This window comes from Bubalus kerabau, chromosome 4 (assembly GCF_029407905.1).
Source record: "Bubalus kerabau isolate K-KA32 ecotype Philippines breed swamp buffalo chromosome 4, PCC_UOA_SB_1v2, whole genome shotgun sequence".
Taxonomy (NCBI): Eukaryota; Metazoa; Chordata; class Mammalia; order Artiodactyla; family Bovidae; genus Bubalus; species Bubalus kerabau.
The window spans coordinates 178,419,192-178,435,526 of NC_073627.1; the positions used below are offsets into that span (position 1 = coordinate 178,419,192).

A 16,335-nucleotide genomic window follows, 5' to 3' on the forward strand; every position below is an offset into this window, starting at 1 on the left:
CCAACACCACAGTTCAAAAGCATCAATTCTTTGGCGCTCAGCCTTCTTCACAGTCCAACTCTCACATCCATACTAATAGGTGTCAGTTATTGTTTTGTGATTTTTATTATTATTATCATTCATCTTATTTGCCCTATATACAGAATAGCGACCTATAGCTCCAACTGTACTCCATTTATCCTGTGGTACTTAATCTCCAAAAAGGATTCCCTCTGCACCCCCACCCCCACCCCACACCTCCCAATATCCACACCCTTGAATCTCCGCTGGGCTTTTGGCTGAGAGAATATGGTAGAAGGGATATTCTCTGACTTCAAAAGCTAAGCTGTAAGAAGACTTAAGATTTCCTTTTAGTCTCAGGAGACTGCCACGTTTCAAAAAGCCCAGGCTGCGTGAAGCAGGCACGGGAGGGCCAGTATCACCAGCCACCTCTGGGAGTGAGCCATCGTGGATGTCCAGTCCAGTCAAGCTCCCTGGTGACCCCAGCCCCAGCCAACCTGAGGGAGCCCCAGCTGCACCCAGTCAGTCTACAGAATCCTGAGAGTTTATAGCAAGTGTTGCTTTGAACCAAGAAGTCTTGAGTGACTTGTTTGGCAGAAGCTGATAACCAGAATACTCCTGGCAACAATTGATAACCAAAATCCTTCTGGTCCAGTATTAAGGTTCCAACATGCCTTGAAACCCAGCTCCAGTTATCTAGATTTGACTTCTCACTAAATTTTCGAGGCAAACACCTCTTTGGAGTAACAATAAAATAACATTCATTGCCCTTGGGTGTGTTATTACACTGTGTGTGCCTCGGTTCCCTTATCTGTAGAACAGAAACAGTAACAGGACCTAGTTCACAGCATTGCAGTGAGGGGAACAGGAGTTAATTCACAGGAGACGCTCAGAACTGTGCCTGGCCTTTAGAATCCATATACAGGTATCCCCTGCTTTTCGAAAGTTTGCTTTATGCCACTTCACTTTTTATTAATAATAAAGACTTACAAAAGACCTAACCAAAAGAAACCCCAAGATTTTAGCTTTCTTGAAAAAAGGTAACTGAGTCTTTGCTTTATGCCATTTGAGCTTATGAAAGGTTTCATAGAAACACTCTACTTTCAGATAGCGGGGGGAACCTGTACTAAGTGACACCTCTCTATTAACTGAGACATGCTTTTTGAATTTTAAAATCTTAATCCTCATACTTAACCTGAAGGCTAGTGGAATTACCTGCTGTTCCAAATGAGCTGCAGGGAGTTACTTATAAAGCCTCGTGGCTAGTAAAGGGGGTCAGGGTTTGGACCTAGTCCGTGCTCTTTCCCTCTCCCCACTCCACCCCCACTTCAACACCACCACCCACCCTTCTTGACACAAGGGAGAGCATTAGCTTGTGGACTCAGCACCCGTGGAGCCCAGAACACAGACAAATCACAGCAGAGCGAGTGGCTCATTAGCCAATTCCAGCTTGATCGGCTCAGGTGGCCCAGGCTGCCCAGTGTCAGCACCTCTGCCTGACACGGCTGCGTGGCGGGGAGGTGCCCTGCCTGCTCAGGAAAGCCTCCGGTTCGCACGGCAGGAAGCGGCCCGCTGCCAGCAAGGAGGCCCAGCTCTCCTGGGAGGGCGTCGGACGAGTCGGCACAGTGCACACGCGTGTGTCCCTGCTCTCCGGTATCCAGAGTCCAAAACGTGCCGTGTGAACAGAACCGAGGGACTTGCCAACATGGAACCCAGAGGTCCTCTCCAGATGTGGGGAGGAGGGAGGTCCTGGTTCAGGAGGACAGATGGCAACACGGCGAGTTCTTTCTTTCCAGGTCCCACTGGTGGGAGGATACTTCTAGCTGTCTATGCCTGTCGTCTTGGGGAGAAGAGCACGTTATACATATGGACATCCACACTCAGAGCAGAGAAGTCACCTCCTCAAGATCACAGAACTTGCCAAGGGTAGGGTGTGATCTCATCCAGGCCCCCGATTCTGCCCCTCTTCCCTCCCCTCTAAGGCCTGCCCAGTCCTCTCTCCTCTGGACGCTCCCCGCCGACCCAAGCCTTCCCTGGACCCCGTGTGCCCTCTGTGCTCTACACCCTGTGCCCCGGACACTCTGCTCACCTTTAATCATGGTTCTTCCCCACATCTTTGGGCTTCCGGACTTACCACTTCATCCTCTAGATTGACAACCAGCAAAACTGACACCCACATTTGTTTAAAGTCTGGTAACTGTTAAATGTTAGTCTTTTGCCCTGATGGGCAGCCCGTGTGGTCCACCTGGGGATGCACCATTCCATCACTTAGGGATCTGGTTAAAAGCCACCTCTTGCTGGGTCTAGGCTCAATTACATCACCGCAAATCCATACGTTCAAGTCCTCACCCCAGTATCTCTGAATGGGATTCTGGAGATAAGATCATTAAAGAGGTAATTAAGTTAAAATGAAGTCACTGAGATGAGCCCGAAGCCAACAGGGCTGCTGTCCTGAATAAGAAAGGAGGGTTAAGACACAGACACCCAGAGAGAGAAAACCCTGTGAAGAGACAGGGCGAAGACGCCCAGCTACAAGCCAAGAGGAGGAGCCTCGGGAGAAACCACGCACGCCAATCTTAGGCTTCTGGCCACCAGAACTGGGAGAAAATGCACCTCTGCTGTTTAAACCACTCCGTCCATGGCACTTTGCTATGGTGTTCCTAGCAAGTTAATACCTGTGGGGAGCACTTCCTGATTGCCAACAGAACCCCCTCCTCACTCCTCCACTAAGAGGTCTCTTTCATGACACTGTTACTGTGTTCATTTCTGAATCTCCCCCAGTGCCTGATGCAGGTCACAGATGCCCGGTGGGTCTGAACAGAATCCACTCCACACCTTCACGCATGGTGGCAGTTTGGGCCTCTGTCACAGATGACAAGGGACCCCTTTCCCAGTCCCTCCTTCTGCAGCACTTCAACAAGTAAGCCACTGCTGGCTGAAATTCCATTTGTTTCACAAAATCAGGATCACAAGGTAGATGCAAAGCAAAGGGATCTAAGCTGGGGGGAATGGGAGAAGAGAGATGAGCCTGGGAGAGTGTACAAAGAGACTGGTATCCAAAGAGTCAGACGCGACTGAGCATGTACGCACGCACACTGGCATAGACTCGGTTAAGTGAAGGTGACCGAGCTTCAGTCTTTTAAAGGGAGGATCCATTTTCACTGACCAAAGCTGAACGTGGAACCCCCAAATATGAAACAGATGAATGCATTGATGCTCTGGCAGCAGCAGGGTGGACAGACCCCCAAGCCTGCCTTCTTGCTCTCCCATGACCCCTGCATGAAAACCCTGGAGACACCAATACAGAAAACCCCCTGATATAGCTCATAAATGCCCTGGGAGAGCAGAGTCTGAGAGACTCGGATTTGAATTCTGAATTTGAATCCTCCCAAGAGAGTAGATAGACCCTAGGTGCTAGGAGGGCATGAGCCCTGTGAGTCTTGCTCACCCCTATCTTCTCCATCATCCACCAGAATATCTGGTACATGGAGAGCAGGGCTGGTGCGGTGCTGAGGCCAGCAAGGCAGGTGGGCATTTGAGGGCACTCCCTCTCAGTGAGGACCCTGCCTCTGTGTGACTGGGGAGGGAGTGCTCCCTTAAAGTTCTCAGGGTAGGCGCCTCCTTTGCTTCACTCTATTCCAGGCCCTAATCAACGCCCTCAATCAGTAAGTTGTTTGATTCATTCACTAACCTAGTTTCTTCACTACTAAGATGAAGATGCTAAAAACAGCTTTGCCAAGTAATTTTAAAGTTAGATAATACATTTAAGCAACCAGTATAATGTCATATAGCGATCAGGGCTATTGTTAATTTCCTTCCTCAGTGAGATGGATCAGACAACACATATGCTGGAAGTTCAGGGCATTTTCCAGAAAAGCTAAGAAACCCAGGGCCTCTAGAGCCAGTAGGGAAGAAGCCCAAGAAACTGCGGTTCTGGACCCTGCAAGGCCGTGGGTTCCAAGTGCGTCCTCTACACTGCGCCCGCCTCTTTTCCGGCTCTGAGCCTTCAGGGGTGGTGGGGGGGCCAGCACTCACCTCTCTCTGGGCAGCTGGTGGTTGGGGTTGTGGCGGCAGCGGACACTGAGGCCGAAGAGCTTGCGGGCCGCGCGCTGGATCTTCTGCCTCTGGGCCTCCGTGGCGCTCTGCAGGAGCTTGTAGCGGTTCTGCAGGTCCCAGTCGTTGCCCCAGTGCTGGTGGATGCTCCCGATGGTCAGGAAGTGGTTGCTAGGGAGACGCTTCATGAACGATTTAAACTCATCTAGCAAGAGACAAAGGCGAAGGACACGGGCTGAGCACGACAGTCCCCATCGGAGGCTGCCTCAAATGCTCAGCCCTACCCACCAGTAAACAGGCCCGCACTAAAGCCAACTCCTTGGCGGACTATAAACATGGCACCAGCCTGCTCTGCTCCTGGCAGGTAGTGAAGAGGCCACTGCACTTTCAGGGATGGGTCTTTTACCAGTACTTCACTGCATCCCGCATCCTTACTTCAGACAAGGCTGCCCAAACTTCTATCATTTGAATGCCAGCTTTATAAGAGTATTCATGTATCACTTGTACTTATATCTTACTTAATATTTTCTTTGAAGTAATTAAACCACATTTTTACCCAATCAACAAAGAAAATCACTATAACATGCATTTGGTAGGATGGGAGCTGTAGAAATAAGGCTGTAAAAATAAATATGATGAAAACGATATGAACAAATTCCAGCCAAATACTGTGGCCCGCTGGATGACCAAAACCCATGCCTGGTCTCAATCTGAAATTTAGGGAAGTAGAAAGAGACAGTGTGGAAGGATATCAGCAGCAACCAAAACATTCTGTGATGTAATCTGCAGAGGGATGGGGAACTGACACGGATCCCCGCCCCTCTGTGCGTCCCGCGCTCACTGGAAGCTGTGTGTGTGGACCGCCTCTCCTCAAGTCACAGTTTGGGAAACTCCAGCCTAAGAGATGGGGACACATGCTTGGGTCTCTAGGGCTTCTGCCTCAGTTTGGGGTGCTCAGTGTATCAGCATGAGCCACAGTGTGACACAGCCTTAGGAATGATCTGGGTCAGATTTCTTGTTCTACATTTGGAAACACTGAAGCCTCAAGTGGGAAAATGATTTTTGGAAGGTAGAATAGTCCACGGGTAACAAGAGGAAGGATTAAAACATGAGCTGTTGTTTTCTGATCTAATACTTACCCTCACCCACCGTGCCCAGGTATTGGGAATATTAATGAATTAAGGGGTTAACCATTTGCAGGAAAAAAAAAAGCCTAACTAGTCAGAATATCTATCTATTAATCATATCTATCTATATCTGAACCTTAATACTTTCACTTTATGTTATAAGCCCTACGCAAAGAATTTCCCTGGTGGTCTAGTGGTTAGGACTCCACGCTTCAACACAGGGGACATGAGTTCACATGCTGGTAGGGGAACTAAGATCCCACCTGCTACATAATAAAAAAAAAAAAAAAAAAAGAAAAAAAACAAGCTACAAGGAAATTTCAGGTATATTAGGCATTCATTTAAAAAAAAGCCTTCAGAGCTTTTAATAAGCATGAAGCTCAGTCTTCAACACTTAACACACATAACTGATTTTTATAGCAAACGTATGAGATGGCTGCTTTGGTGCCCTCCTTCTACAGAAACTGGGACACAGAGGTGTTAATTAACTCGCCAAGGTCACACAGCCAGCAAATGGAAGAATCAGAACTCTGGATGGCTCCAAATCATGTACTCTTAGCATATTTACTTACTCTCAACACATAAACAGGACCAGAGAACTGGGAGCCAAAACTATGTATTTTTAATATATTTTATATTCAGGTGCTAAAAACAGGAGTCCTCAGCACCTCATTACAGACAGTCAGACATGCAGGAGTTCAAGCTGATTCTTAAACTGTGGATGGCTGTATAACCATGATTGTTATACAATTGTTATGCAACGCCTCAGTTTTCCCATCTGTCAATAATAGCATCTAATCCAAATCTTCAGAGAGTGACATAGGACGGCATCTGCCTCGTTTTCAAAATCCAGAAAGGGCTGAGTGGACGGTTGTGTAAGATGGGAAGGATGACTGCATGGACAGACGTCTTCAGTGAGCCGGCTGGAGGCAGGGGACTGGCCCTGATGACTTTGATGCTTTGACCAGTCCAGCTCTCCCCTCAACGCAGCTTATCTTGTAAAGGGCTCTGTTGACCTTGGGGATAACTGTCCTTTCAACAAACCAGAATTTGGGTCAGGTAGGAACATCTAAACAAGCTTATGGTTACCAGGGGAGAAGAGGCGTGGCAACAAACTGGGAGACTGGGACTGACACCTCCACACAACTGTTTATAAAATAGATAGCTAAGACCCTGCTAAATATAAACAGCGCAGGGAACCCTACTCAATCCTCTGTAATGGCCTATATGGGAAAAGAATGTAAAAAAGGGGATATATGTACACGTATAACTGATTACTTTGAATACCTGAAATTAATGCAACATTGTAAATCAACTATACTTCAATAAAAACATTTTTTTTAAGTGAAAATGATTTAATTTCTTGACTAAAACTCCCAATAAAAGAGGCGTTGCTGTTTAGTCATTAGGTCATGTCCGACCTTTTTGCGACCCCGTGGACTGGATCCCTCTAAGCTTCTCTGTCCATGGGATTTTCCAGGCAAGTATGCTGGAATGGGTAGCCATTTCCTCCTCCAGGCAATTTTCCAGGGATCAAACCTGAGTCTTCTGCATTGGCAGGAGGATTCTTTACCACTGAGCCACCAGAGAAGCCCAAAGGGGGTACAGACCCCTATTTACGTGTATAAACTAGGTCCTATTTGTCCACTAACACTCCAGCCATGAAGGAATCAATGGCTTTGACCTTTGACCAGGCATTAATCCCTCCAAATGACTTGGTCCAGAGTCATTAAGGTCATGGGTTGCAAAGGAAAGGAGGAAAATACACAGGTACAAGCCACATATACGTGTAGATGGATGGGTTTGTCTTCATAGGCACAAACATTTCAAAATGGGTAAGTGCAGGATATCTGGGGGAAAATGTGCTTTTGTGGAGACAAACTGTGACACAGCAATCATTTCTGCGGCCTTTTCAGCTTACTCTGCAGCATCTCCGCTTTCTGCATTTCCTCCCCCCGCCTACCCACCCACCCACCCTACGCGGCTTCTCTTCTTGGGAGAAAGGATTCTATGCTAGGCATCCCTGCTACATGCGCACACAGCCGACACCCACCTCTGCTTTTTAGCAATCAGTAGAATCTCTTCGCAAAAGCATTTTATCAAATGCTTCTTTTTTTTTTTTTGAGGCCAAATACTTGTCATAACACATTTCCTTCATGAAGCTCTCCTCTTTCATAGATTCCCGGGATTTTAAATGGACTAATGGGTGCAGGTTCCTAAGGCATCGCAGCTCCACTGGGTGACCCCGGAAGAACAGAATCCTGGATGCTTTCTCTGCTCCCAGAGCTGGAGCAGGGCTTGGAGTTCATGGAAACCAGTGGTTTTCAAACCCAGCGCTCTATGGCTTAGCTTTTATCTGTGGTACACAGTGGCTCCAAGGTACAATTTTGTTTGATCAAAGGGTTTCTTGGAGAAAGATTTAAATAAATGCAAATATTAAAAACAAAACCATGTCCTCTCATTTATCAGATGGGTAGACTGAGGCCTGGTAGGGAGGGGTGGGTGGGAAAAGTAGAATTAATAAGTTACAGAAGCTGCTGTGAGCACTGGATTTGGAATCGGGGTTCCATTACCAAAGCTGTCACTGACTCTGTGGCCCTGGAGAGACACTGGCGCTTGGCACCCTCCCTCCCCTAGAACACAGTGATATCACTACATACTTCAGTGTAGTTTATAACAGATTTAAGGAATGTAAAGTTGTGTTAAAAATAGAAATGCTCTATACATATGTCCATTTATTTAACACATCTCTGGGAACATATTAAATGCCAGATATCCACTTGGCATCTCTATTGGAAGTCTCAAGGGTTCCCAAGTTTTTCACATCCGAAACTCAGTACACAGTCTTCTTTCTAAACCTTCTGGGGTGTTCTAGCTCTGTGCAAGGTACCCACGTCCATCAGACTGCTTAATGTAAGACCTAAAAGTCCTTGGAGCTCACCTGAAGACCCTTCCTCCAACTCTTGGAGCCAGTCTACCATCAAGTCCTGCCAAGTTTTCCTCCTAAACATCTTGGCATTGGTGTCTCTGCACATTTCATTTTTACTGTCTATACCATCCTCCTATCCCACATGGCAGCCGTGTCGCTCCTGGGTGCCTTCCGCTGGCCGACCTCCACTCACCCTCTGAGTTCTGCACACGCTCAGATGCTGACACTCTCCCTGGAGGGGCCTCTCCTGACTCCCTGACCACACCACCCTCCAACAGCACGTGACCTGCTCACAGGAGCTCCTCAGTCCACAACACCAATGATTAACATGTCACCATTACCTGCGTAGTTAGCTGATCAATGCCTGGATGGCCCATTAACTAGAAGCTCCACGAGGCAGAGATCCAACTTTGCACCTCACCTGCTTTATGGCTTCGGGTGACTGTCCTCCCCTGAAATGCATTTCTCTCAACCACAAAAAGCAGGAAATGGCCAAATTACCTGAAAAGTGACTTCCAGCTATGAAAGGCTGAATTCCTTGGCTATCTACATCAATATCTACACATATATGTACCTATATACATACCCATATTTGCACATATGTGTGTGTTCATTTATTTTGAGAGACATGTACACACACACACACACAGACTCAGGAATCAATACAACTAGCTCTGACTCCTCTCTCCAGAGGCTTCCTCTGTGCTCCAAGGCATTATTCTGTCTGTCTTCTGGGTACCACAGAAGCAATATATCACAGGACCACAAACTTGATTATGTTATTCATTATTCCACTCGGTGGAGATTTATCGAGTGCCTCCTCTTTGACAGCTACTCGAATGGCTCTGGACCCTCCTGAGTGAAAGGCTGGCGGGGAGGGCAGTCGCTGAGCGGGTTCCCTTTAGCTATCCTGATGCCCGTCAGGATGTGTGGCCTCCATGCAACAGTCCCGCGAGGCTGCCTACCTGAGTTCTCCAGGTCCTTGTAGGCTTCGGCCCACGACTTGGCCATGCTGGCCAGCGTGTACTCCATGATCTGGATGTCGGTGATGGGGCAGTTGCACTGCGGGAACTCCTCGGCACACTGGCATCGGCACTGGCTGTTCTGACACACGTATTCCCCCTCGCCGTTGCACATGATGTAGCTCAAGGCCGACTGGACGAACTTCTCCTGCAGATACTGAGGGAAGATGATCTGAAGACCTGGAGGAGAGCAGCGAGAAGCAGGAAATGGAAGGTTATAGAGGAGGCATTGCATTAAGAGTTTCACATGCAGGAATCTGAAGGGCCTAGGCTTTCCCCTTGTGCACTGGGACCAGACTAGGTCTGGGTCTGCCCAGATCTATGCGGGGCAGTGCTGGCGAGGCCTCCAGTTCCCTCGCTTCGCCTTAAACTTCTCAGAGTGTGATCCTGGCCACCTCTGCTCTCTCCATACACTATTGCGTGATATTAGCACTGAAGCCAGAGCCAGATCCGTTAATATACCTTTTCCATTCTGGGGGAAAGCCCTTATTGAAAGCACACGCTCACTGTTTATTTTTCCTTATTTCCTTCATTTCTTTCCTGTTCCTTTCTTCTAATATTTGTAAAGCTTATTCATGAAGCACAATCCCGAGCTAAGCGCTAGGTCTATAAGAGATTAAAAAAAAAAAGGCATGCTCTTTGCCCTTGGGGAGTTTACAATATAATCAGCAGGCACAGACATCACACCTCATCACAACACAGCTTTACGGACCCAGGGTAGAGCTGGCCGTATGAGGCAACTGGACAGCTGAGGCAGCATTAGCATTGCTGGAATAGCAGGGAAACCTTTGTAGAGGAAATGATACGTGGGCTGATTGAAAAGTGAATCATTATGTAAAAAGAGCTACGAAGCATATTCTAAAGAGACGGGTAGCAAGAACTAACATTTCACATGTCTGGGAGCTGCTGGGAGGGACATGAACTCAGATGGGTGGGCGGGCAGTGCTGGAGGAGAGCAGATTTCAGAAAAGGGCAGATGCCAGAGATGAAAGGTCTTTATCATGTGCTGAGGAGTTTGGACTTTATCCTGTGAATAATGGGATACTTTGGTAGTTTCCCCGGGTAAGAATGACATAAACAGAGTTACATAATTTAACAGGACCACTGTATCATTCACACATACACACAATGGGATCAGGGGAGATTGGTGTCTGATTCATTTTCTCTCCTTTGCTTAAAAATGAAGAAGGCAAAGCTCACTGAGAGGAAATGGGCCATTCATGGTTATAAGAGGAGTACTCCTGATCACACTGCATGATCTTTTCTCTATGAAGTACCTGACTAAGCAGAGTCCTGATCCTGAGGACCAATGAAGGAGAAGGGTTTATCTGGGCAGGAGCACTACTCTTGTACCCATGAAATGTCAAAAGAGCAGGCCATCGCCGATGGTGCTCCCCAAAAAAAGGACAACTCTGGGCTAAATTAAGTCATTCAGGCACTTTTACCCGGGACATTTCTTTCCCCCTCATTTGGAGCTGCTGACAGGTTTTGCCACCGATGCATCTTGGGGCAGTGGTTTTACTACCCATTGCGCTCCTCGGATTGAAATGTTCTCCTCATTCATGCTTCAGGGACATGCCTAACCCTACTCATCAGAGATCTGCTGAACAGACTCGACATTTCTCTCACTCTCGACTTCACAGTTGTGTCTCTAGATTTTTATCTTTCTCTTGCTTATAAATTATTTAAAAAAAGTGAAACCCATCATTTCAACCTATCGTCATACGGCAGCTAAAAAAAGGACTATTTTCAGAGGGGACTTGTGAAAAAGAAGATGGTGTCTCCAGCATGCCTTTCTGGCAGAAACCGTAGCACAGTGAAGAGTTGGGCATTGCTAGAGTCAGGCTTCCCCACGACTGCCTCAGTTCTCTCAGGTTAGCTAGCCAACCTGTCAAAGGCTCCACTTTCTCTTCTCTAAAATGGAGATACTTTCAGTACCTCCTTCAGAGGGTGACTGAGGGAGCCAAGTGACATAATTCTTGAGAATTGTCTAGAACACTCTCTGATACATAGCCAACAATAAATGTGCTTTATTCTTCTTCTTGATGATGATGATGCTGTCATTCCTCTGATTAAAGTTTTTTAAAGTTACCACAGAAGCCTCCGGATAAATGAAAGAACAATATAGCTGTGAGTATTTAATCAGAAGGAAAGATACCCAGAACACAGTGTGGAGATATCTGGAGAGCTTCCACAAGAAGTGGGATTTAGAATTCTGTGCGGTTGAACCAGCACTGATGGGAGGGCTATTTGGAACGGTAGATCCTTTGTCAATACGCACAGAAGGTGTTCTAACAGGCAGGGCCAGGCAGCCGGGATGACGGTCCACCACAAGGCTATGGGAGCTCCACCCCACGAGCAAAGGGTCCAAACTAGTTTGAGTCACTGCTCACAAGGGCTCCTGTACGGACGTATAAGATGCAAATACGGAAAGGCAGAGCAAACCGAATCCAGCAGTAAAGTCCTAGACCAAGTCTCCAGTTCTTTCAGAGTAGGCACTATTGAGTCATTTTATCTGTATCACTGTTTTTTGCTTCCAAAGCAAAATTTATTTTTAGCTGATCCCAATCCCCTATAGGCATGTGAGTCTATGGACTGGGGTTAAGTTTCTGTTGCTTAAAGAAACTCTATAGACTGTACTCTCAGTCCTGTTTTTCTAGCTTGCTCATCATTTTCTTTCTCTCTTTTGCAGGGGATAAAATATTCTATTCTTGGTGCTGGCCCAAAAGGAATTGGGGGAGAGCATTTTTCGAAAATTGCGTCAAATCATTTTTCTGTCTGGCAAGGATACAAAAACCGGTCTTACCTACCCCATTTAATGCAACGGAAAACAGATGAAGTTTGGGGCTGGGGGGTTTCTGGGAGCAGCTGAAACACAAAACTGGCTGCTCTTTAAAAATGGAAACCCAGAACCTGCCAAGCTGACTCCGAGGCGGAATCTCCTGGGCAAATTTGAAAAGAGAATAATGAAGACATAGCAATTAAAAAGCACTTTTCTGCGAAATGTCATTACTATTTAAAGTTACATAACCATTTCTCCGGCAGCGGAGGTTCACATAGCAGTCACCACCGGAGTCGTCTCCCTGTGACCTGTGTCCAACAAAGAGGCCCATTGCTGGGCGCCTCCTGCATGGGCGCCGGAGTCCTGCCCGCTTCAATGGGAGCTGTAAATAACATGGAGGGGGATTTGGCCTGGGGATCCGCCGTGTGAAAGATATACAGCTGCCGGCTGGGGTGGCACCTCCTGTCCCCTCAGTTCCCAAAGACACACACACACACGAACAGGAAAACTGAGAAAACGAGAGAGAAAAAAAGGCCACCCTTAATGCCAAGCATATAAATCTGGCCTCACAAAACTCAGGAAGGCAAGAGTTGAAAGTTCCATTTGCACACCAACTCACCCACACTAAACATATGGAATCTGTTCCCCCCCAATCTCATTATACTTACCAAAAAAAAAAAATCTTGTTATACTTTAAAACGGAACACTCAGCTGTTGCAGGGAGCGGGCAATGCTGACGATGTGGGAACCCTCGCGGCATCTGCCTGCCCTTTCCCTGATTTCTGCCCCGCCGTCCTCAGCCCCGCCTCCACCGCACCTTCAGCATTCTCGCCTCAGGGTGTTCTCTGTCCTGTGCATGCAGTCTTTGTGTGCCGAGGCGCCCTGTCTTCCCCATCACACGAGACCACGTCTCTGCCTCCTTGGCCCCCTCCTTCCCCTTCTCTGCTCTGTTTCTCAGGACGCACGGGCGCCCCGCCCTTTCGCAACCCCTCCTTGGCGCCGAGCTTGCTCTTTCCACCGTCTCTGTGCCCAGAATGCTCCTCTCCCAGATCTCGGCCTGGCTCCTGTGTCCTGCCATCCCAATGTGCCCAGGCCACCCACGCTCAGATGCCTCTTCTATTTTCTTCACAGAATTAGCTGCTGAATGAAATTATTTTATTCTTTTGTCTTCATTTCCTTTCCTTCTCCCCCATTAGACAGTGGGCTTCAGGGGGACAGAGGCCTGTCTGTCCATGACAGTCCCTCTGAGCTTAAGTTAAGGCCAAGCCCCGGGGAGGTTTCAGATATTCATTTGTTAAAGAACTGTCCTCTTTCTCATTCCACTTGGAAAGAGAGTTGCCCCTGAGAACTTAGAGGCTGTTAGAATTGAGGACATGTCCAGAGCTCTACAGCCATAGTGACAGACTCAGGACTCGACTCTGGGAATTCCAACTGGATTCTGAAACACTGGCGGGTCCTTCCGTGTCTCCAGTGGGAAGGGATGCAAACTGAGACAGATGCCTGCCTTGGGGTCCCCGGGGGTGCACAGAGTAGTCTCTGGGAATGTCTTAGCCTCCATGAAACTTAGTTTTCTTGCCTGTGAAGTTAAAATCCCAATAAACACTTACAGGGCTACTGTGAAGAGTGAATGAGGGGAGACAAGGCATAAACAGCACTTCAGCAACATCTGACTGTTACGGACTGACTATGTCCTCTGACCCCAGATTTCACATGTTGAAACCCTAACACCCAAGGCTAGGTTTAGAAACGGTCAGGAAGGTGGGACTTCCATGACGGGGTTTGTTTTTATTTAGTTGCTAAATCATGTCCAACTCTTTGCGAGCCCATGGACTCTGGGACGCCAGGCTTCCCTGTCCTTCACTATCTCCCCAAGCTTGCTCAAACTCATGTCTATTGAGTCGGTGATGCCATCCAACCATCTCATCCTCTGTCGTCCCCTTCTCCTCCTGTCTTCAATCTTTCCCAGCATCAGGGTCTTTTCCACTGAATCAGCTCTTTGCACCAGGTGGCCAAAGTATTGGAGCTTTAGCTTCAGCATCAGACTTTCCAGTGAATATTCAGGGCTGATTTCCTTTAGGATGGACTGGTTTGGTCTCCATGTGGTACAAGGGACTCTGAAGAGTCTTTGCTCTTATAGGAATAGGAAGAGACAGGAAGTCACTCTCTCTCCTTCTCTCTCTCTCCCTGCTCTTCCCCTCCTTCCCTCTGTGAGCACACTGTAAGGAAAGGCCATGTGAGCACACAGTGAGAAAGCAGCTAAGAGCCAGGAATGTTTCTTCACCAGACACTGAAACTGCTGGCACCTTGACCTTAGACTTTACAGCCTCTAGAATGGCAGAAAATAATGTCTCTTGTTCAGACTACCCAATCTATGGTATTTTGATATAGCAGCCTGAGCAGACCAAGACACCGATTGACAGAATTAAGTGCTCAGTAAATGTTAGATTCTTCCATTTGCACCCTACTGGAACATAACCCATTATCTGGACCACACTTGAGCCCTTCTTGGAGAAATCCTTCTTAAATAGCCCCATTTGGGCTAGTAGGAAAAGGCCAAGTGGGCATTTTGTCTTAATAGCACTATAGTATTTATTATAGGTCTTTATTGTTATCACTCCATTGTTTGTACTTCAGTGCTCCTTCCTTCCTTCCTCCCTTCCTTCCTTCATCCCCTCTCCCTGCCATCTGTCCTTCTCTCCATTTCTCCTCTCTTCTCTCCACACATATTGCTTAAGCCCTACTGTGTGGTAGGCACCGTGCTGTGGATACCAGGGCAAATAAGGCAAACCTTCCTTGCCCTCACTGACCTCACAGTTTAGGAGGGAGACAGACCTGTAAACAAGCTGCTTGGATGCAATGAGCCCAGGGCTCTGCCAGAAGCACAAGGGTGCTTGGAGAACGCACAGGAAGAACACCTAGCCCAGCCTTGAGCAGGGGTAGTCAAAGGCACTCTCCCAGAGAAGTGGCATTTAGGCTGAGACCCAGTGGATCAACAGGGGTCAAGGGATGAGAGATGCACAGGAAGAGTGGTCTAGAAAGTGGAAACACCACGTGCAAAGGCGTTAGGCAATATCACTCCTTCCAGCTAAGAACCGGTTTAGCCATCGCCTTTCTATCTGATTAAGGTTCCTCTTTTTTTCAGTTGTTCGATTTTTGCAAATTCTTTAGAGAAGAAAACAATGACTCTGATGCCTCAGAAGAGACCAGAACTCTGAAGGGAAGAATGACACGGGGCAGAGATCTGTCAGCTCACTAGAGGAACAGCACTTCGTACAGCAACAGAGGTCAAGGATCCTTGTCATTACAGGCTGGGAGTAAACCTGAGATTCAGAAAAAGAAGAGAAGGCCCTCTGCGTTGCTGCATTTCAACCACTGCTGGGGCGCTGGAGTAACAGAACGTTCAGGGAAACCTTGCAGCGGATCCCTGGAGATCTTCAGTTGCCAGCACTGCTGTGTAAAGCCGGCACCTAGACCAGGGGCAGCACTCGGCGAGCTGGGGAACATTTCATGTCTGGAATAGAGGACCCTGTCAACAAAAACCAAGGTGCTCCTGAGATTGGAGATTTTCGGCCCGCCTTCATCTCTGATTCTCTTTTGTTGCCAGGAACTCTGAGCCTCTTTCTCCTTCCTTCAACGAGAAGTACCTGAAGAACTGCTGGAGGAGACTTTCCTCCTTTCTAAAGACACAGAGGGGCTACCTGGATATTCAAAACTAAAGCTTGGAATCCAAGAGACAAAGGCTTTAACTGATGACTCAAACAGAGAGAGCAGCATGATGTCTGGTTAAGTAGCGTTTAATAAATATATTGCAAATATTAAAGAAGTCAGGCTTCTGTTACAGAGATGAAGGAAAATAAGCCTGGACACAGTAATTATGGGTGATTTTGTGATGTGGGCAGAGTCCTGAGACACAAGCCTGATCTTAACAGATAAGGAAGGGCAACACCAGTGCTCCCTGGAGAGGGCACACCTTCAGCAGAGATGGGTCAGTGTGGGCACACCTTGGGTCCATCTAAGTCTTGTTCAAGGCAAGGGCTCTATATCTTCCTGTTTTTTCCTCAGCTTTGTTGTATTTTATTCTATATCCTAATTGCCTAAGATAGTAATATTTTTGATGAATTTGCTCTTTTCTGACCTATTTCATTAAATATTAAATGCACGCTCGCTTACGGGGCTAAGAGGAAGAGTGAAACATACAGGTTCTATTTTGGTTGAGATTAAATATTTTCCTATCTCGTTCTTGCATCAGAATGTGGCCCCCTGTAGATGTCTCAGAGCCCTGTAGGAGCCCCAGCTGGTGTCTTGTGCCTGCTAAATTCTGCTTGTCAAATTCTGTCCATTTCAGAAAAGCACGAGGTGAGGAGAACGACAACAAGGACTCTACCTTTTGCAAAAAGTCAGCCTGACCCCCTTCCTGGGAAA

At 47.4% G+C, this 16,335-nt stretch overlaps 1 protein-coding gene across 1 annotated transcript in view; it reads right to left on the reverse strand.

The window, feature by feature from the left end:
- Positions 1 to 16,335, reverse strand: part of BRINP1 (BMP/retinoic acid inducible neural specific 1) — a 143,121-nt gene that overhangs the window by 25,862 nt on the left and 100,924 nt on the right. The window contains exons 5-6 of the mRNA XM_055579477.1: positions 9,075 to 9,311; positions 4,036 to 4,258 (exon numbers count right to left, since the gene is read on the reverse strand). Coding sequence (XP_055435452.1) covers positions 4,036 to 4,258; positions 9,075 to 9,311 — 460 coding nt within the window. The remainder of the gene's footprint in view (positions 1 to 4,035; positions 4,259 to 9,074; positions 9,312 to 16,335) is intronic.